Source organism: Puntigrus tetrazona, chromosome 4 (genome assembly GCF_018831695.1).
Source record: "Puntigrus tetrazona isolate hp1 chromosome 4, ASM1883169v1, whole genome shotgun sequence".
Taxonomy (NCBI): Eukaryota; Metazoa; Chordata; class Actinopteri; order Cypriniformes; family Cyprinidae; genus Puntigrus; species Puntigrus tetrazona.
The window spans coordinates 13573287-13595573 of record NC_056702.1 but is presented as its reverse complement, the minus strand read 5'-3'; the positions used below and the strand labels follow the sequence as shown (position 1 = coordinate 13595573).

Here is a 22287-nt window from a genome sequence, read left to right as displayed (position 1 = left end):
CGATGGAGTCTGGGTAAGGGAGAGACTGGTTTATTTATATTTAGCTTTCTTTGATAATGCTAAAAGTAGGGGTGTCGATTAATTAGCAGATTTAATCTAATTAATTGAATCAATTGCAACTTTAATCAAACAAATCACCGATATTTGATGAGAAACGCTCCCAAATGAAGATCCCAATCTCACGGCAATTTCAGATATATTTTACAAAGTGGCTAATTCGCGCAAAACCTCACCTGTACGAATTTATACAACTTTTGGTAAATCGCATTTATTTTGCGAACACACTGACACTGACAAATCAGACAAAAATAGCACGAGAGAGGTCAAACTAATTTGCACAAATTAGCCACCTGGTACAAATTTGTCGTGAGGTAGCGTTGGAAAAACCCATTATAGAAATACTGTGTTATAAATGTTTTACAAATACAAGCATGTTGAGATATGCTAATGTTTTGGTAATATTAGGGCTGGGTAACAATTAATCGCGAATAATCACATCTAAAATTTATATATATATATTTTTGATTTTTATAAATTTAATTAATCGCAATCTAAAGTTGTATGTGTACCGTCTTTATTTATTACCCATATAATATCATACTATATATGAATATATTTAATATATAAGCATAGCATTTTTCTTAAATATAACACGCACACGTTAATGTTTTCAAGCATCCGAGTGAGAGAAAATTACATGGTATATTTTTGTTTCTGCAGGTTGCATGAATATTTTTTATCAGATTTCCATATAACTGATAATAAGCCCTGGTCCACAAGTTTTTCAAAAATGACAGATCACGTAATATATTCTTGTATTGCTTCTGCGATTTTTGTTCAATTGTTTGTCGTTCAAATGTGTCACACGACTGTACTTATTGCAATACAGCGCTTATACAATATAAATAAATGTAGTGATGCCAAATGAGACGTTTATCCATTTAGATGCTTATCCACTTTATTAAAAAATGACTTAAACCATAAAACACTGAAAAACTGTTCCAATAGGAGAATTTTGAACAACATGAAGCTGATTTAACGATGACAGCATTTTCATTTTTGGGTGAACTAATCCTTGAACGACAGATGAAGCTGAGTCATTTGAGGGATTTAACCATATGCTCAAAATTCTCACTGTACTTTCCTTTATTTAAAGGAAATCTGATGAGCGGGTTGAAAATAAACAGCCTCCCACGCAGCTTGGCAGCCGGTATCGCCCTCCCAGCTGATTCATAATCAAGCGCATACGTACGTTCGCTCGGCCCTATAAAACAGATGAATCCCTTCTGTTACACTCTACCGTGAATATCGTCGCCATCAACACAGGGCAAAGAAGGTTTTCGGTCGGTGAAGGTGGAAAATAAATGAGTAGATCGCGCACCTTCCCTTTTCGCAAGATGGATAAAGAGCGGCTGTGCGTAAATGCGAGCCTGTAACAGCATTGAAAGAGAAAAGGTAGTGCATGGAGATCTTGAATAGTTTATTATACTACAAAAAAACACTGCTTCATCTAAATAAGCTTTTAACTTTTTAAAGGCCACATTCCTCCAACTTTTTATAGCTGATTAAGCATTTTTAACGAGACCCTCTATCTTCAGAATATTTCTTTCACTTTAAAGGAACTACAAATGGCACCGAAGGGTTATTTTCTGGGTTATTTTTAAACGTGTATGTTGTACAGTCCTTTATTTATCTAGTTAGTTAGCATATGATAGTTAATAATGTGCCAATGCTTATTACTCGATTTTAGTCCAGTGTATTGTTGCAATTCGAAATGCGCCAAAACACGATTCAATTTGCTGCATTTTTAGCAAGGGGATGACATTTTGTGCAACTGTTGTCATCTATAATTAGTTTTATCTTTCAGGATAATTACTGTCATGAAGGAACGATTGTTTGAGAATCATCTTGCTGAATCACGCTTCTTTAAAATGTCAGCATGTTGTAGCTACGGGCATGTTAACACATCCAGTTTAATGGAACAGACGTATGAAAGTAACTCTATTAACCCCTTAAATGCAGAGAATTGTCGCATTTACAGTGTGTTAGTCAGCATAAGCGTCAGCAAGTTTCTGACCTTAATCTGTTATGTTTATGATACATAGTCCAGCACAGTCCTGGTTCAACCTTTCCCATCATGCACCTCTGTGATGTTTTGCGTACAGAGAGCTCTTATCAAACTCTGCCTCAGTCACTGTTGGCTGAACATAGAGAATAGACATGCGGGAGCAGAATTTTAATTGGCAGCGACGTGACACTGCAGAAATAAAGCCAACAGGATTTGTAAAGTGGAGTTGCATTTCTCCTGCTTTGAAAAACAGATGCCCTTGTTGGAAAGATGCACCTGGTGATAGCACAGTTCTTTGGGATGCTAATATAACTGATATTATTATTTAGAGCCAAATAGAAAAACATGGAATATGCAAATTAGTACATGATAAACAATGTATAAACACAGCTTAAAAAAATGAATAAACAAACCAAAATGATTATTAATTCATTTGAAATCCAAATAGTGTTGAAGAAAAAAAAATTATATATATATATATATATATATATATATCACAACATACATAAATATTTGTATTTGCATATTGCATTCATTTTCAAAACTGCCTCATTTTACTTGAATTTAACCAAAAAGTTACACAAGATCATTTCATTTCAAACGCTTATTGTGATTTCTGGGGGTGGAGCAAAATAACATTTGAGTGCCTTCAGGGAGATTGCCATATTGCAGTCATGCATGAATTTTTGAAATTATGTTCCTTGCTAGTAAACCGACATGATCTTGATGTTATCTAATCCTTATAAAATCCATTATCTATGAATAAAAGAACAAACTGGTCCTGTATTAAAAATCAAATCTCTACAAAACATGTTTCAGATTGGGCTTCTGTGAAATGATCTTGAGGAAATTAGCCATTTGGATCAAAAAATGCATAGACAGTGGAGAGAAATGCAATGCATAATTAGGTATAAGGAAAGCAGGAAACAGGATATAGAAGCAACCTTACCTTGCTTAAGATATTACTTTAAATGAAATAGCAAAGTAATAAATTAAACATAGCTACAAGTAACAATTACACTCTATAACTTTGAATATTTGGTAGTCACAATTTATGTGGTATTCTTGGGACCTAAAAAAAAGAATTTTTTCCTCATCTGACACACCTGATTCAACTCATCAGCTCATTAAAGACCTGAAATGGCTGTGTTAGTATACAGAGACATCCAAATAGGAGCCTCTAGGACAGGTTTGGAAAGCACTTATTTAGTGTCAAAATGCAAACCATTATTGAGATGGCATTTACGGAAAGCTCATTATCTGGGGAGTCGAAGCAAAAACTGTACAGAACATTTTGAGGGGCTATAGAAATGGTGGAAACATAGAAAAACTGATATAATATGTGCCCCCTTTCATTTTCCTTATCTCTCTCTCTTTCTTACGCACACAACCCAGATAAACCTAATAGTCTCATTATTGCAATGTGCTATTAATTAGACAACCAGTCCAACTTTTTAAATGTCTTTGTGTTTGCAATGGAGCAAGATGAGATTAGGGAAAATGGAGTGAGACAGCACTTTAAATAAAAGCAGTGCTATTAATAGGGTCAGACAAACCCAAGGTGACAGGCATCAGGGAGGGGGTGTTAGCCACAGCTGGAGACAGAACTAGATGACAGGAGTGAGACAGGGAAGCAAGACTAGAATTTGGTGAAGTTTTAAAGAGCAGCCCTCTTGCAGCTATGTTAGTGGCAGGTGAGGACAGCTTGATAAAATGTGAGGGAAATGGTTTTAAAGCCTAAAATATCTGACATTAGTCACTTCAAGCAAGTGTGATGTAAAGAGTTTTGCAAGCATAACTATTAACTGGAGATAAGCGGTTCTCAGGGTACTCACATGTTGAAGAGGTTGAGGCCAATGCGATATAGGCGTTTTCGCATGACGTCAGTGGAGAGGGTAGGAGATTTGCAACTGGTTGGGTTTTCGCAGTGGTATCGGGGCAAGCTAAGAATCATGGCCTGTAAAGCTTCTTTGGACGAGACCTCAGAAGCCGACCGAGCTGATGTGGATGTACTGCTGCTACTCATCTGCTCTGAGCTGTTGTCCGCTGTATCTGACTCACTTCGCTTAGCTTCCAAAACTTCTACGATTGGGGTGACAGGAGTCTCTGCAACTTCGGGTGGAGACAAGGTTTCAGAGGTTATTGCTGTCTCTACTGGAATTGCTGTTTCTGGGACATCCTGTTTCTCCAAGACCAGAGGTGGAAGATCCTCCCCAAGCTCCTCCTCACTTGGTGGAGGAGCTGGGAAATCGCCATCTGGTATTTCCTCAGCATCCTGCTCTAGGGGTGGAGGAACTAGATCCTGTGGAGATGGTGGTGGCGGTACTTGTTGAGGTTGTTCCTTTGCATCAATGACTGGAGGTTGCTGTGGGCTCTCAGTAATTATGGCCCCCTGCTGGACACAATTACCGAGAGAAACAGAAGTGGAGGACTCCATAACGGAAGAGGACACGTGAAAGTTTTTGCTGTCGATTTGCACGGTCACATCCCGGAAGGCCATCATCAGCTTGCTGGCACTTCGGGCTATGTTCTCAGAATTGTCTACTTGGCCTGTTCCGCTATGAAATGTGGCAGGGTCCATGGGGCCACCTTCTCGGACTGTTCCTGCCAACCCAGTTTTGCCACCAGCTGTACTAAAGGCCTCTGAGCTAAATTGGTAGGTGCCACCTTCTTGGAGTGAACACATGGTCTTCATGCTCCAGTTGCTAAGTGCATCATCAATGGATTTGGCAAGAGACTGGACTTGCTCATTGAATGAATCTTCGAGGTCAGTGAGGGAGCCACCTACCGTGGTGGGCAGGGACGGGGACCGAACAAGGGGGATACTTGCCAGATTACAGCCTTCAGCCAGTGCCCGTTCAGCTGAGATACCCTCTGTATTTTGCACTCGTACTTTTCGCAGGGAGATACGGCGTGGCAAACGACTTTCAAGGAGGGAGTTTCGGATCTTCTCAAAGTTTTTGCTGAGCTGATACTGGCGAAAGGCCGTCTGGATCTTGCAAGCAGCACGGCGTGAGATGAGGTGGCCCCCATATTTGTGCTCTAACATTTCGATCTGCAAAGAAAGAGATAAGAAACAAGGTCAGATAACGCAACATTATGACAAGTGCAGACAAATATCCACAGTAAGAGATGACAGCATGAAATTAAATCAATAACAAGACTTACTACAGATTGCTAAATATCATGACATGCTGAGACAAACCAATTTTCCAGTCTCTGACTGCCTTTCATGCAGAAACTCTTAATAAAATTTGCGAATACACTGTATACAACAGTGAATGCAATTACCCCACAGTGAAAAAAAGCTCTGAAGTACATGTGGTAAACTGCACTTAATTAGTTAATAGTTCATTAGACTGCATTTATGGTTTGGGCATTAAAAACTCATCAATTTCAATCACTTCAAACATTACTTTTGAATAAACTTTTGATTCAATAATTTGTGGACATAGCACTTTCAGAAATTATTCGATTTGAGTACCCATGTGGTCAGAACAGATTTGCCTTTGCCTACCACCTTCTATCCATCCATGTGTTTTCTAAATTTTTTGTGCTAAGCAGGGAAGCTAGAGCCTATTCTGCAGAACCTGATTTTGCTGAGTGGGACATTTTCCTAGATCAACATCTTTGATGTCCCTGGAACAACACTGTGATTAGCCAATGAAATTTGAAGAACCAATTTATAGTTTTTGTGAAGTTTAGGCGTAAAATCAGTATTTGGTGTTTTTAAGCATTACTCATGGGTAAGTTTAGGTTTAGGTGTAAAGGTATGGTCAAGGCCAAATTTTTTGGATATAGAGGAAAAATATGTTCAGGAGGTGCACCCTTTTTCCATTGCCATCGGATGGCCATCACAGGGTCTGTTGAACTAAAATTACAGAGTGCTGCATGCAATATGCTATTTACGCAGTAGACATTTAATCTTCTGAAATCATTTGGTTTGCTATGCCCCTAATTATTGTCTAATAGACTAAAGCACATTTCACTTGCAAGTGGAAAGGAAAAGGACATTGAATTTTTGATGATCAATCAATTTTGAATCAATTTGCTTTTTTTTAATTAGATAGACCTGATTCGTCTGTTTTAGCCCTTCCAGCCTATTATACATTTAAAATCTACAAGATGTCAAAATAAATAAACATAAGTAAATGTAACTTTGCATGTGGCTGCTAATGTACAGAGGATTCTGTACCTTCAGAAATGAAGGCATTACTGTATGGTCTCCAGACAATCTATGAGGAACTCTGATTCGATAAGTTTCCATCTGTAGCCCCGACATTACTTTCCAAGCTGACAAGAGTAATAATTTGTTCCGTCAGTCATGGATTCTTTCTTTCTTTCTAAAAAAAAAAAAAGTGAATGCAAGGCCCCTAGCTGATATCTGAAGCTGAATTCCACCTGCTAGTCTTCTATTGTGCTCCCATCAGCTGTCAGTGGTCTTGTCCTTTCCTGGGTGAGCTCAGATTAGAGGTCATTAAAGTCTTGCCGTTTCAAAAAGTGTGATAAGAGAGAGTGAGCTGATGCAATCAGTCATTGTTGCAGATTCAAACTCCCTGAGAGAAGTTTGAATAACACCGAAAAGCCATCTTATCTTAGTAATCTACATTTGTCTCAGACTAGGTTAGAAAGGAGAGTTATGTCTGGGGAATATTAAGTTTTGAATAGGGTTTGGGTTCTGAGCTACAGAGTTTCTTATCAGAAGAGAGGCTATGAGCTGGGAATGCTACTACTTATTCACAACCTGCCTTGAATGTTCATTGTTTTTACCCAAAATGTTCCATTGGTGCAGGCATACAACAATTGGGCCTCTTTTAAAAGCAAATATGAACCTTAAAAGAAAGAAACAGGCTGTATTTCAGCATGAAGCCTTCAAACTTATCGATAGCAAAGGATGAAATAGCAGTGATGGCCTTGGACACAAGATGGCATTTCAAAACGAATGCTATAGTTGCCAAGGATGTCTTTTTTATTTTCATACGCTGCATGTGCCTTGAAATATGAAAGCGGATAAATCAAGGATGCCGCCACTGTTTCAAACAGCAGATCTATGTGACATTCAGTGCTATTTATTTTCTGAGCTTTTGGAAAGGTAAGAGAGATAAATGACAGTATGGTTGAAACACAAAGAGATGACCTACAGAGAGGATACAGAGGCAAATTCGATTGCTGCGATCACAAAACCACAAAGATAGCTGTGATCTCTATAACCCTGAGGTGTGGTGAAAACACAGGGTGCGTAACAGAGCAGGGGCATGAAAGAGGGTGAGGGCAAAATACAAAGAGACATGGAGGCGTGTAACGAATGCAGTCCTGCTGCAAATCCACCCATTAGCCAGCTGTCAGGTCCGTTTCTGATCACTTCACCAAGCGGCGCCGGGGAGAGAGATCATTCCGGAACCACTGCAGCCGTAAAGGAAGGGGGTATAGCAATGACACCACTCCCTATCAACTCAGCCCAGGCAAATCAGACTTGACAGCTGGATCAGCACTCTGTCCAAGCTCACTTCTTCACCACCCCAGCAGAAAATGACATATCATACACATCCAAACAAGACAGGCTTACATAAACTACACAAGAAAGGTGATGGAGGCGAGTGTTAAACAGAAATCCTATATCATTGTTAAAAACCTACTTAGTCTCAGCCCTCAGACCGTTGGCTGAACATCTGATGCATATGGCACGTAAAATTGGAAACACTTCAGGAGTTTTAAACCCATGATCTGATTTGTTGAATTCTGCTGATTTTTCAGGAGACGTCTGTCGTGTTTTATAATGTTCCCTCTGGAAACAAATATGCAGTTGCGCCAAGACCCCTCATGGAGGAATAAAACCATTGTGTTTACAACTGTGATGATGAACTAACCCACCAGGCATCAGACCATAACATCGGTCATGATGTCGGATTGACGTTGAACTTTGGTTACACAACCTAAGAACAAAAAATATCTGATGACGGTATTGGACAACACTGACATTAGACATTGAAGTTACATTGCATTTCGGTCTACCAACAAAAATTTATCAAATATCTGTCTTATGACACTGTGTGCCTGCTGGCAAATGCTCTGCTGGATTTTAATGCCCCCTAACTATGATGGGGCACAAAACACAACATGAGTGGTTGTGGTTGCTTTATGGCCTCTAGGGCAGTCCTTTGCCATTCAAAGTTGCCAAGGTCACCAGACCTTCTGCGTTTACTCTGAAGGTCTGGCTAGACGAGACTAAAATCCTACTAGACCACTATATGATTTCCCAGACCTAAAAATGTATGGGCTTTTGCGCAGAACCTGATTTTACCAAGTGCGACGTTACCAGATCAACACCTTTGTTGACTCTGGAACAACATTATGATTAACCAATCCGATCTGAAGAACCAGCTTATAGTTTTAGTGACGTTTAGGCTTATAATCAGTGTTTGGTGCTTGTGCATCAGTGTCATTCATCTATAAATTTCTCTGATTTAAGGGATTTCTATAGCTAAGTTTAGGTGTAGGGATATGGTCAAAACGAATGTTTTTTTAGCTGATCATTAGCTGGTTGTTATGCGGGTCCTAAGCAACTAGCTCCTGGTTAGGACCAGGACCATTCTGCATGGGACACATCATTAAAATCACCTTCTAGAAAGCACTGCACTGTATATGCAATCTCACTGGCTCAACTGATCCTAGCAACTTTTTGTCACATCATATTTGGCGTATCTGTTCATATTTGGTGCTTGACATTAGTCTCTCATTTGCATTGATTTGTGTCTCAAGGATACATGTATATTTATGAGGCCATCAGCATAAGACAGGATAATCAAAGGTCTCATTGGGAGGTTAGGCACACCTTCATTAGCATAAAGAGGCAATCACGCAGAAGAGGTGCTGTAGTAGTTATCTGTGGAGCCATCAGCCTCCAAGAGATCGTGTCTAGAGTCACTAAAGCCAGATTATCAGCACTCAGACACCCTCTGAGGGAGCTGACTTTGCTGACAGTGGATCACGGCTCATAGCATTTAGCTCAGCATTTCAGCCTTGTCAGTCAGGATAGTTCTTAAAGGATAGAAATTATAGCGATATATGCACACCTGTGACTGCACATCACTGGAATTCGTTGGAAAAGTTGTTCCAGTGTTGCTTGGCAATTTGACAACAAACTATTATTACAGTATAGTAGATAGATTTTAACTTGCAAAAAGCATCCAAATCCAAAGTATGTTTTGTGATCTCAGCTTACATATGTATGTAAAAGTATAATTATGACTATTATTTATATAAACAATCTTATTATTATAAATAATAACTGTTTAAGAAAATCTATAAGTATATGTCAGAATTAATATTAGTTAATAATATTAATTATACCCAACAATCATTCACTGAAGACATGTTTGTATATATATATATATATATATATATATATATATATATATATATATATATATATATATATATATATATATATATATACATTTAAATAAAACATCCATGTCATGTCATGTCATCAGATTTGCTAATCCACTTTTTCTTTTCTTTCTTTTTTTCAAACATCAGCATTTCAGAGGCGAGAGTGGAAGTAAACACGTCAAACTTTCCTGCATGTCGCTGCTCGGAAAGTCTGGCAGAAAGTTTTGCAGAGGGGATTCGGATTAGCTCTATTTATAAAACGGCAGGCTGAGATATGGGCCCATTTCTCATGAATATCCATTTTTCATTAGCCTGGGTTCTCTGAGTGATTACAGTAAGAGGAAGTTCACCCTAATGCATCACACGCTACAGATTATCTGCAATACTAGGGGAAAATGGATAAACAGTGTTTGATTTGCACTCTAAGACCGATGCCTCGGCTTTCGTGGAAGTCTCAGGAGCACTTGTGAAAACCAATTACTCTGAGAGTGAACAGGAATTCTCTAGAAGGGATTGTGAAGATGATCAGTCAGTGATGTCCCAATTCTGAGTGCCACTGGACGTGAAATGAAGGTCTAGTGTGCTGACTAATGTGTGTCAATGAACACCTGGAGTACAGCACTCTACAGTATTTGCTAGACAAGCAGTTGTAAATGCATGCATTTACATTTAACGGCAATGCACACGGTCAATGCTAATCTAAACAACATGTTACTAAAATTGGCAGTTTTAGATATATAACAGTCATTTTATTTAGGATTAATGTATGCGTCAAAATGCAAGCAGCTAGCGTAAATGTTCAGCTCTGGGAGTTGGGAATGATATTAGCTATTACAGTAACAGTTTCAGCATGTGCAACTCTAGGACACTTCAAAGGAGGTCTGTTGCCAAAAAGACTGAACCAATCCCGAGCTGATGCTGCTGTTTATGAGAGCTTTCTCCCAAATGACATATTAGTGGTGGAGTGTGAATGGAAATGTGTATTAAGCACAGCTGTGACTTTCTGACTTCATACCAACAATTGAATATTTAGCTGAACGTGTTCTTTTTGAAATGAATTTAATTTTACTTAATCTTATTTTATTTTAATTTTATTAAAGGAAGATTTTAACTACAATCTTAGTTAACAGTGTTAATATATCTGTTTCCCAGACACTAGTTTGAAAACTACTAAAAGTTTTAGTAGCCTATATGGATTTAGGGCATGCATTTATGTTTCAGATAAATCTGCGTGCTTGTGTGTGTGTGTGTGTGTGTGTGTGTGTGTGTGTGTCTTTGTGTGTTTCTGAGAGAGATACTAGTATTCTCTAGTACTAATCCGCAGTGTCAGACTCTGTACCCTTATCTGCCTTCAGGAGAGATTTCACACCTCTACAGACAGAAGATCAATGGCATAATGCAGACACAGGGAATCGTACAAGTGAATGCATATACTCATTTTCTCAAGCACAAATGCTGGTACACACACACACACACACACACATCTATTTGTAGCTCACTGCAATCGTATTCAATCAACATATTGATTTAGGCACATCCGCATGCTGCTCTTTATGACTACTGCCCAGCCCTAGATGATACTAAATAAAATGATATAATTATTTATTAACCAAGTACTTAATCATCGTCGATATCTTCCTTCCAGCTTTAACCCACATCACTTAGCAAGCCAACTTACGAAAAGTTCACAGAATAAACATTAAAGCCTTTATCCATCAACAAATTTGTTCAATAAATGTTCAAACCTTGCAATGTTTTGCTCGTTTCTCTTGTCTGAGCGTGCACATTTTTTGACTTCAGTGACAGGGGTTTCTGATACTGATGCGAATGAAAATCTAAAGGCTAACGGTCTAATCTAATTTAGTAGTGTGTTACTGATTTTGTGCAATTGAGATAAGCTTATCTGCGTGGCACAAGGAGAAATGCATTAAGTTCAACTGCTTGAAAAATGGAGGGAAAAAGTGAATAAAGTAAAGGGTATTAACTGAAAGTCGTCATGTTTCTTGACTAAATGTGGCACATTGGCCATCCAGGCTGTCTTTTCTGCAGTTTTTCAACTAAATGAGGTCCACACATTTAAAGTTTTGAGTGAAGTACATCCAAAGTATATTAAAGAGGTCTTGACAAAACGGCCGATGTTTAACGTTTTATCTGTGCATCCTGAGAACCAGATAGACGATTTGCTTGAGGAGGTGGACTTGTAATAGTTGGTGAAATAAAGAAAAAAAGAAAAGGAATGGATTCCACACTTATCCAATAGAAACGTTTCATCTTCATACAGATTAAAACACTAGATTTGAACATTTTGTAGGAGTAATACTTAATAGTAGCAAAACGTGGACCTCCTGGGGAAGTTCTACAAGTCTCAAGGTACCCTTTTTTCGACGTGCAGGTCCTCTGTTGTTCTCTGTTGCTTGTATTAATTTAATGGTTTGCATGCATTTGTAAAAAAAAAGAAAAAAAATTGATAAATTACCTGAGCCTGAAACTATGACTTTCCAAATTGTTTAATACGACATGGTGTGTACCTTAAGAACTAAATTAAATAATTAAATAATGCATCAAAATGCTTACATAGCATACTTACATAACATACATAACAGTGGTTGTGTAAAAAAAAAAAAAAAACCTTTTAGCAATGTTTAATCACACAGTAATAAAATATTAATAATTAGTAATAAAATAATTGCTAGAACGTATAGTAGTAAATTTTAAATTAGTAACGACAACTTCCCCCGATTAAAATAATAATAATTATAATGACAATTTTAACATGGAATAAGATTAAAGTAAATTTTTGATTAAAATTTAAATTTTTAAACTAAGTATTGTGTTTTTCTCCCAAATACTCTACTCTCAGAATTAATTTTTACTTAAACATAATTCAATTTTGTACTTATATTAAAAGCAGAATAAATCACTGTCAGTCATTTTGTAATGCAAACATAATTCTATTAGATATTGCGTTGCAAAAACAGTGGGGGATGGGGGAATGCAATTTGCAATATGAACACTCAGCAAGAAAATGACAACAAATGAAGGATGGGGATTTTAAGAGGACCTCTGTGTTACCATGACAACACAACCTATTCTCCTCTCCTCCCATCCATCTCTCTTGCTGTCGCTTTTGCTCTCCCTATCTCTGTCATCTCAGTCTACTTCTCACCAATGTAGTACCTTCTCCCTTTTAGAAACCTCTGATAGCCTCTGAATGAAGCTGCCTTGATGTTTTTTGTTTAGCCATAAAATACTGAAAAGCAACATGTCTACGCTCTAATTGAACCTGGGTATAGATATAACTCTCTTCCAGAATATAGTGAGCTGCCATGTAGTTTTCAGCTTACATGGGCTGTATCCTTGAACTTAACAGGTATCTAATTCGAAACATTCTACGCAGGCAGCAATTCTGAAAAAATACACAAAAAAGGAAACTTAACTCACTTTAAATAGAGACCGATTCCCATTAACTAATATTTTTTAGCACGTCTATTATTAACATATTGGATGTTTGCATGCACTTTAAAGCATGATCATGTTCTACATCCCTAATCAAAAATATTAATAAAAAGCAAATTAGGTGTTTATTGACTCAAAAGGTATTGTTAATGTTTGTTAGTTAGATCTTAAAATAAAGTGTGACTAACTTTGACATCAGCATGTAGCTAAGCTAACAAATGTGATACTCGAATATGCGTGAAAATACAGAGCCCATATAAATGATGGTAAATTATTTTAATAAAAATTGTAATTTATATTTTACTCGACTCATCCGTCATCTTGGAGCCTGTTGGAAAGTATTTTAGTATTTGGCCAAATGAAGCTAACATAACATTAGCATAATCGTGCTGCCTACCTTCTGGAACAGCAGCTGATTCTTGTGCATACCTACTATTTCTTGGTATGTTATTTTGGTAAGCAGTTGGTCAGCTAATTGGTTGATAATCAGTCCCCAAACAATGCAATAAGAATGACTGGCAGGCCTGCACAGAATCTGTGAGTTTCACAAAAAGTTCCAGATTTCTCCTGTCCCTTACATTTACTGTGGCTAATTTGAAGTGTATGTGGCAATTTACCAAGACTGTGCTCTTGCATCATTTTTTTTTTTTTCATCGTTTACTTTTGCAAACATCCACTAGACATAAGTTTGATTTTGAATGAATTTCGGCTAAAATGCTGTGCAAAGTTAAAAATAGTTTAAATGCTTAAAGATTGTTCCCTTTTTATTGGTATATGGTAGGGGATACGGCTATACATATACCTCCCGTTCAATTGAATTTGTAATGCAAGAACACACCTTGAATGAATGCCCTCTATTACTCTTCAACACCATTTCACACAATTTACCATAATTCAGTTCAGATTCCATGTAGGCCTTGTGATAGGTTAGAAAGCTGATGGGGATAGTAATGGATGTGTATGAGATGAGGATGGATGATCAACCTGTAAACATCCAATTCCAAAAAGGTCCAGCGGCCTTTACCAACTTTAACACATTCCAACACACTCAGCCACTAAAAGCAACCTTCGGAAACACAAAAGCCAATCCTCAAGAGCCTGAAGCACACATTCACACGTCCTCAAGACTGCAATCCCACAGTGCCTTGCTCCCTACCTGCTTGTTTTTGAGGTCGAGCGAGAGTTCATAGTCGGAGGTGGTGGAGTGGCTGCACGCTCCATTCCTCTGTACTCTGATTGGCGAAGCAGTGTGATGCAAGCTTGGCCTCCTTCCTGTGCCCCCCGTACTTGCTGTTTCCTTTTCCTGCTCCTCTGTCTCCTTCTTCACCTCTTCCTGCACTGGTTGTGGTGGTTGAGCCTGGGGTTTTTCTTCCTCCTGTTCAATCTCTTGTACGCTTGCCTCTTCCTTCTCCACTTCTGCACTCTCTTGCGCTTCACCTCCATCTCGATCCTCATCTCCCCCTCCTGAATCGACCGATTTCACGGTGCTCTCTGCAACCTGAGGTGCCACCTGGACCTCGGGCTGGGTGGCATTGGTGGAAGTCACCCCAGGTGATGGCGATGCAGCAGGTGATGGAGTTGCAATGGGAGAAGGAGGGGGTGGCTCTTCACTGCAGAAAGGAGGAGAAAACGAAGAGTCAGCCTGCAGCCCAGGCACCTTTTGACCTTGTCCTCCAGCTCAGGGGGGCGTGGCCTAGGGGTGGGTCAATGTCAATCTCTCCCTCCCTTTTCTCTCATCAACTGTGCCCCTCAGGGCAAAGAGAAAGAGATGAAGCGATTGTCTTGGGGCTAAAGCCCCTACTGTCCATTCCAGGATGGACTCGAGAGTTACCAGACAACCAGAGGGGGAGGGTGGGACACACAGTGATTTGCGACACCCAACATGTGACACACACAGACATGACAGACACAGTCATGCAGCTATCAGTGTGGTACATTAACTGTTCATTATGGCGCTGTTGTTCTGTGACCTGATGTAGAGATGGAACTATTCAAGCTAACTCTTGCAAATCTGTTGGACAGCCTGCTAAATCGAGGTGGAGCTCCATACATTCTGTAAACTAGTGTCAAATTAGTCTCAGTTTAAGCATAACAATGAGAAGCTTACGAGCCTTCTGAATGGTTCTGTCAGAGAAAGCAACAGTTAGCTGACTACCGATGTTAGGAAACTCAGCATGACACATCGTAATTGTCACAATTTCTAGCATATCTAAAAATACTCCAATAAAGCTGTCAAATTATTATGCTCTATGTAAATGTAAAAGCTACTGTAAATACACCTTTGTGTGGCATGTCACGCTTCTGGCAACGAACTTTCTTTGCAGTGTACAGAAGACAAATTTTACCAGACTATATTGAACTCATTTTCCCATGAAGGAAAGTTGAATTGTCCTGTACACCAGTGGTCTACCTAAAGCCCCAGATTTAAGACTCAAGCCTTTGAGTTGAATCAATGGGGATGTAGATGACAGTAGGAGCTTTGTTTTGCTTTTGAAGTGGTAGGCCGATATTAATTAGAGACCATAGATCTCTCGCCTTACATCACCCTCTTGGTTTTAACGTCCATGTCATTTATTACCAACCCCTGTTTTCCGTTCTGGGTTCTACTTTTTTAGTTCCCTACCCACTCTACCTTGCATCCCCTACCCACTCACATGGTTCTTTCTTTTAGCATGAGTGAGTGCAATTGTGTATGTGTGAGGCTCTGAGAGAAGCACTCAGGGCCTGTATGCATTTATCTAAGCGCAGTCTAATATCACAGAGTGCTTGTGGACCAGGACAGGTCATAGTCAGAGTTCTGCACACAGACAGGCTTTTAAAAGGCTCTGCTGGCATCAATGTATGCATGAAGCAGCGAAACTCAATTATCTTTCCATCCAGATGACACGGCAATGGGGGCGACAAAGCAAAAAAAAACAACTGCTGATTGTTAATGGAATCGAATTTGATGTTTGATAGGCAATGTTTTCCCAAAGAACAGCAAGCGAGGATGGCACAGAGATTTGGAGGGGGGGTATTTTAGGAATTTAGTATGAATTAGTGGACAGAGAAAAATGGTAACTCCAAAACATAGTGAGATGCCTAGCTAGAAATTATTGCAAGGCGTCATGAATCCAATTCAAATTGGCAGACAAATTGAGAAATTTGAGGTTATCATTTGATAGCAATGAAAATAAATTGATAAAATCAACCCAAAATTACTTTTTTCAATAAATATTTGTGGGCAGCATGTATTTTAAACTTATTAGAGTATTGTGTTGTTGGCACAGAATCATGCTAACATCAAACTCAAGAGGTTAGCATGTCTCCAATGCTTGTTTTTAAAATGAGTGCTATTTTTGTGATGTCTAGAAATTACTGCCAAATAGAGTGTATACATTTTTTATACATTTTCTTGCTTCTTTGGTAGACACCAGTGAATATATAAAACTGGGACACCCAAAATAAAACCTCCCACTAACTAATAAACCAGCATACTGAAACCTGACAGGGGTTTAAACGCTTATATCCAGGAATTAACCTCACAATACTGGGAAAAGAGACTCAGAAGACTTTCATGTTGAACATGGTGGTATGAGCACTGCCTGTATCTTATTTCAACATGCGTTTGTGGCCTCGCCGGCGGGATTGAAAGGGGCGATAAAGATCAACTCCTTCCAGAAATGGCTAAGGCGATAAGACAGGAGTCAGTGAGCACGAAATCAGAACATTACAGGCAGCGTATGCAGCGTGGCACACGCACACAGGATATCCCCAAGGGAGGAAAGGATTGGAGGAATAAAAGTGAAAAGCGGAGAGCTTGTTCAGGGAGAAAATACTGCTAATCCATTCATCCTCTGAATACGAGAAAAAAAGCACTTGTTCAGGCTCAGCAATGGAAAATAAGTTACATATTGGAAGATGAAGACTTGGCGCCAATTTCTTTGACTATACAGATGATAGACAACAACCAGGGCTGATCAGTTTGCTATGTTTGTTTGAGTATACTAAGCATTCCTACAAAGCAATATTTGCTCAATCAATGGCAGTTTTGAATAGAACCACGAATAGAATTCGGCCAACCAATGTCATAGTTGCTATAATGCATAGATGCTATAAGGTGCAGAAATTACAAACTTCACATTTAAAGACAAAACCATGTTCCATATTTTACCATTCCTAGGCACTTAGAGTCAGTCCGGTGGACTGAAGAGGAACCGTGTAAGTTGAATCCATTCTATCTGAAAGTTTCAAAGAAGTGGAAGCTGTGAATAATAGATGTTGAAATAAAGCTTCCTCTCAGCAGGTGGCAAAGCTAGGAAGCAAAAATAGACAGTGCTAAAAACAAAATGTTTGGGTCTTGCCTTTTTTTCTTTCTCTTATTGGTTTTATGTTTTCAACTGCTAAAGCAGCTGCTTTATAACGTTTATTTTCTTACTTTATGTTTTCTTTTTTTTCGTTGCATGCAGCCACATTGTTCTCTTGAGGACAGACTGAGAGGAAACAAAGTGTGACAGAAGGGGTGAGAGGATGCAAAAGCAGGTATGCAGGGCGTCTAGAAGTCACGGGGCTGCTGGGAAATCGAAATACAAGCGTGTAAACTAGGAAACACACAAACACATTCCAAGGGAGTAAAAAAGGCTGTTGTCATGCCATGCTAAATATCCATAAGCACACACAAGGCGTGTGAACAATGTCAATAAAAGCACGTGAAGTACGGGTTGAAGCTTCAGCTGGGTCCCTCTCTCTCCCCTTCTATTTTTACGCTTTTTTTTTCAAGTCATCAACTTGCACATTTTTGTCGTTTTGACCTATACTGAGTTCTCAGCTGGCTTAGCAGGGAATCTCTTCTAATGCTTTCATCTCCTTTTATTCTGTCTTATTAATTTCCCCACTGCGCTCACCCTTCCTGTTCCTTCCAACTGTTCTTTTTATTTGCTGCAGCTCCAAATTCCAAGTTTGTCTTGGGATAATACAGTAATTCATGTTTTATGTTTGCTATTTAATGTAATATGGCTAACACAAAATTGTTCTTCAATTTTAATGTGTAATTTATTAGAGGGCACCAACATAGTCACCCATATTGAAATATCTATAATGCACTTTTATCACATACTGCAAAGCTGTCATTGATTTCTCAGTCGAAATGGAAGATAATAAAACACGCTGTAAAATAATGATAGGGGGTCTTTGTGTGGCTATTATGAGGGCACATTTTCCTAATTTAAAGTGACAGTTAAAGCTTTTTGTTTTGTTTGTTTGCAACTGGCTGCTTTAACTTGAAGGCTAATTTGATTATAGTTATGCAGTGACCTTTCCCGAATGAATAATACATGATAAATAAAATAAATTAATTATATGATAATAACAACAACAGCAATGCTAATGTTGTTGTTGTTGTTATTACAAATACTAAAAAAGATGTGAGAATAAAATAGATTGAAAAGATAATTGTACAAATTGTGAGATTTTCTAGCTCAAGCACCACAGTTTCCTCTGAACCACATTAGTGCAGATTAACTTTGAGGAGAGAGACAAACTGTGGAGAGGTTTAAAACTGGCAAAGTACCCAGAATTCTCTGTGTTTCCTCAGATCACAGAGGAGGCTGGAGCTGCAGCTCACCACGCCGATAGATAGAATTGTGCATATTGCACCAACTACTGCTGCCTTTACTACTGCGACACAGTGCAGGCATTACTGAGCATGTGGGGGATGAATCCATGCTCCTGTAGTTCTGAGGGTGTGTGTGTGTGTGTGTGTGTGTGTGTGTGTGTGACTCCCTGCTGCTCCTGCCCCCGCACTGTCACAAAAGCAGCTCAAGTGCCTGCAGAGAGATTTTTTTTTTTTTTTTTTTTTTTACACAATCCCCTATCCACCCACAATATGTATGACTTTAACTACAACTGCACTCTTGGCAGCCTATAAAAAAAAAATAATAATAATAATAATTACGAGACTGTGGCTGTTGGGAGGAAATTTGATCAGCTCTATACGAGCACGGGCTCATCTGGAGTGCAATTCCTTACATATCCACGCAAAATAGTTTTGTGAAGTATTTTTGTGAAGGGCGGGACGCACCAAGCTGTCGGTCGACCAATCGGCTTTCGACGGCGAGCTGCGGTCAGGCTAGCTTGTTCGTTGAAACGGGGTCGGGGAAAAGTTAGAACTCTGACTGGGTTCCTGGTTCTGCGAAAGAGCCAGTGCCAGACAATAAAAACAAAAGTGATGAAAACTAGTAAGTAAGCGGCGCAAACAGAAGACTGTTCTAATGTTAGGTGATCTTACCCAAACATCCCAATATATGAATATTATCATAACAACGTGAGCCGCTTAAAATGAAGAAAGTACATTACTGCTATTCAAAATGGTACGCAACCGCTGCTTTGTTTGTGTTTCTCTCGTATATCTTTGCTCCAGTTTATTCGTTTAATGGCGAATATTTATTATTGATAGCTGCTGATATAGGCAGCTAACTCATTTTACTAAGGCAAAGAATGCACGTGTTAAGTTTGCCGACGTCGGTTTTATTTGTAACATGCTAAGGACACATTATTTCTGAAGCTGTATCATGCAGCTGCACACTTGCCCTAAAACTGCTAAGCATAATTAACTACCCTATATGTTTCTGAAAATGTAACAATATACGTCACCGCGAATTACCTTCCCAGAGCTCTTATGTACCAACCACCTTCTTGGATGGCCGCCTCTTTATTTTATTAATCTGGAGCAGAAGGAAAGGTTCACCAAACGATTTCTGGGGGCCTGACTGAGGGCTGGGAATGGAGGACCTATCTTCTAGTTCATAACAAAATGATGGTGACTAAATAATATTGTTTTTGTTGTTGTTGAAGTTATCTGTTTAAGGATTTAGAAAATTTGTGTCGTATGCCCTTTGGCCCCTCTAGGATGGGGCACCTGTTAATTTAATACCAACTGGCAGCTGAAAAAATGATTATGCTTTCAACAACCTCAAAATCATTCCTAAAAAATTACCGGCTCCATATCGGATACATATGTCTCAGAAAATATTGCAATTTGTGGCACATGTCCCTAAATCTCAAGGGGCCCCAACTACCAACCACCCTCTATGATAGGGCACCTGTATATATTTTTTTTTGATCTGGGGATCTATGTAGAAATTGAAGGGGCCCATCTAAGAGAATAACATTAGGGTGACTAAGTGATTTTATTTGATTTAATTACTTATTTATTTTGTGCCAAAAATTAGAAAATTAGATTTTTTTTGAAAATGTTAGTGGCACATGCCCTTGGGCTGCATATATGATACTGTGGGCCCAATACTCCAGGGGCCTGTTAACAGGGGCCTTTTATCATCCACTGTTTTTAACATCACCCTCAACAAAGACGTAAATCCTATGAAGGGCCAAATAATTGCACAAAAGCGACATGTTTCGTGTGGGTTTGGAGGGCTTTCTGATGTTTATGCCTCAGGCTTCGTGGTTCTATGATTCAGCCCTGCAAAATCGAAGTGATACGGCCTTGTGTGATTATCAAACTGCGTAAGAGACTGTATAATCATCTAATTGTGGCTTTTCATAGAGTGCGGCTCTTACCACTTGCAGTTAAATTGGGTTAAAGGCAATCCGACGCAATCGATAGCTATTTGTTTGGCAGGATACCGTAGTTTCAAACTCTTCAAAACAGGCTTTTGACTAATTTGACCTTGCGCAGCCTTCTCAAAGCTAGCCATCCTCATTGATTAACAGCCAAAGGTCTATTCTGCCTGAGAACCGCTGACCAACCAATCACATAAATTATGCATCTTCTTTTATTACGTGAAATGTAGCCAAACTTTAACGTCGTAGGATGCTGCAAAGAATGCATTTACACAAGATTGAGTTTGCTTCAAAAGGTGCTTGGTAATTTCTACAACCGAAAAACATGAAGAAACCTTTATTAAAAAAAGGTAATGAGACTGCAGAAGGATTAGCATATTGACATGCTACCTCGGATCCAGAGAGTGATTTCTCGACGCTGTTATTAGCGAAAAGCGTAGACGTCATCAGTAACTCGTCTTTCTAGATAGATTACTTTTGAACATCATTCATTACATCTAGGGAATCGATAAATTTTTAAAGCCGTGACCCAACAGGATGAATATTGGCTAAGCGATAACATGGCTCAAAGTGAATTCATTCATGAGGGAAATCAGCTGAATGCAGAATGCGCTTTCATAAAGGTTTACTATTTATTATGCTAGACATGTGCTATCAGATCCTAACCATCACAATATTTGTTATTCTCTAATTCTCTGAACAACCATTTAACGCGACTGAAAATCTAAGATCTCCAGTAAAAGCACATGTGTAATAACTTTTGTTTGATAATGAACCGTGAATTATGAAAATATAAGCATCTTTTTGGGACTAAAAGGCAAAGTCTGGTAGAACATCTTCTACAGAAGCCCATTTCTGTTTCCAAAATACCAACTTTTTATCTAATTCTAACTTTTATGTAATTTTTTAATCTCAGAACAATTCCTAGAAAAATGTCAGAATTATATTATATTTAAAATTCCGTATGTCATCAGTCATGAAAGCTCTGTAAAAACGTCATGATGGTCACATGGATGTGACATAAAGTGGTAATATCCAAATGGATGTAGTTTATTTAGTCTTTCATTATTTAATAGTTCAAAACATAATGTGAACACGGAATGCACACAGATTTATCACGTGAACCAATCGAAACCAATAAAACCCAATCTTATCCAATCATACTGCAGTGAAGGTATTGCCTCTTCTGGTGTGGCTTTTCAATCTCATTTGACGCTCACCAAAACCCAATACACACTTTAGGAGATTGGCCAAACCCACTGTAACTTTAAGGACTGGTGTCGCTTGGACATTGTCTTTTTAAAAAAAGTGATTTATGCACGTCAAGTCACGATTGGCATCAAAAAGCCAAAGTTAATTACAGTTGCATTGTAGAATTATGTACTGTGGATTATTTTGTCATCTCTTGCCTCCTCAGAGGAAACACCCCTGATTCTGATCCACATGTAAAGCAATCAGTCAAAGTTTGTTTGTTGTTCCTATGTGCATAATCCAATATAATCACACATTTAAATAACGATGTGGAAGTCATAAACCAAACTCTGAAGACTTAATAGTGTTAACTTTGCAAACTTTGGCAAATCCAGTGATTATTTCATCCTCAAAGGGTCTTATTGTATCAACCAGACACTTTTTTTCCAGACAGACTGTTCTTACTCCCGAAAGTTCACATTTTACTGCTTTCAAAGTGACTGAATATGTCTACAGTGAATATGCAACCCAGTCTCTCAAGGAAATAAAACTATTTTACAAGGTCGCGATTTTATAAGATTTCACACGATGTGATTTAAACAGAAATATACTTTTTGTTTTAT

At 38.7% G+C, this 22287-nt stretch overlaps 1 protein-coding gene across 3 annotated transcripts in view; it reads right to left on the bottom strand.

Moving 5' to 3' along the window:
* Positions 1 to 22287, bottom strand: part of iqsec3a (IQ motif and Sec7 domain ArfGEF 3a) — a 96935-nt gene that overhangs the window by 36485 nt on the left and 38163 nt on the right. For all 3 annotated transcript variants that reach the window (XM_043237863.1, XM_043237861.1, XM_043237862.1), the window contains exons 3-4: positions 14073 to 14526; positions 3904 to 5123 (exon numbers count right to left, since the gene is read on the bottom strand). In XM_043237863.1, coding sequence (XP_043093798.1) covers positions 3904 to 5123; positions 14073 to 14526 — 1674 coding nt within the window. The remainder of the gene's footprint in view (positions 1 to 3903; positions 5124 to 14072; positions 14527 to 22287) is intronic.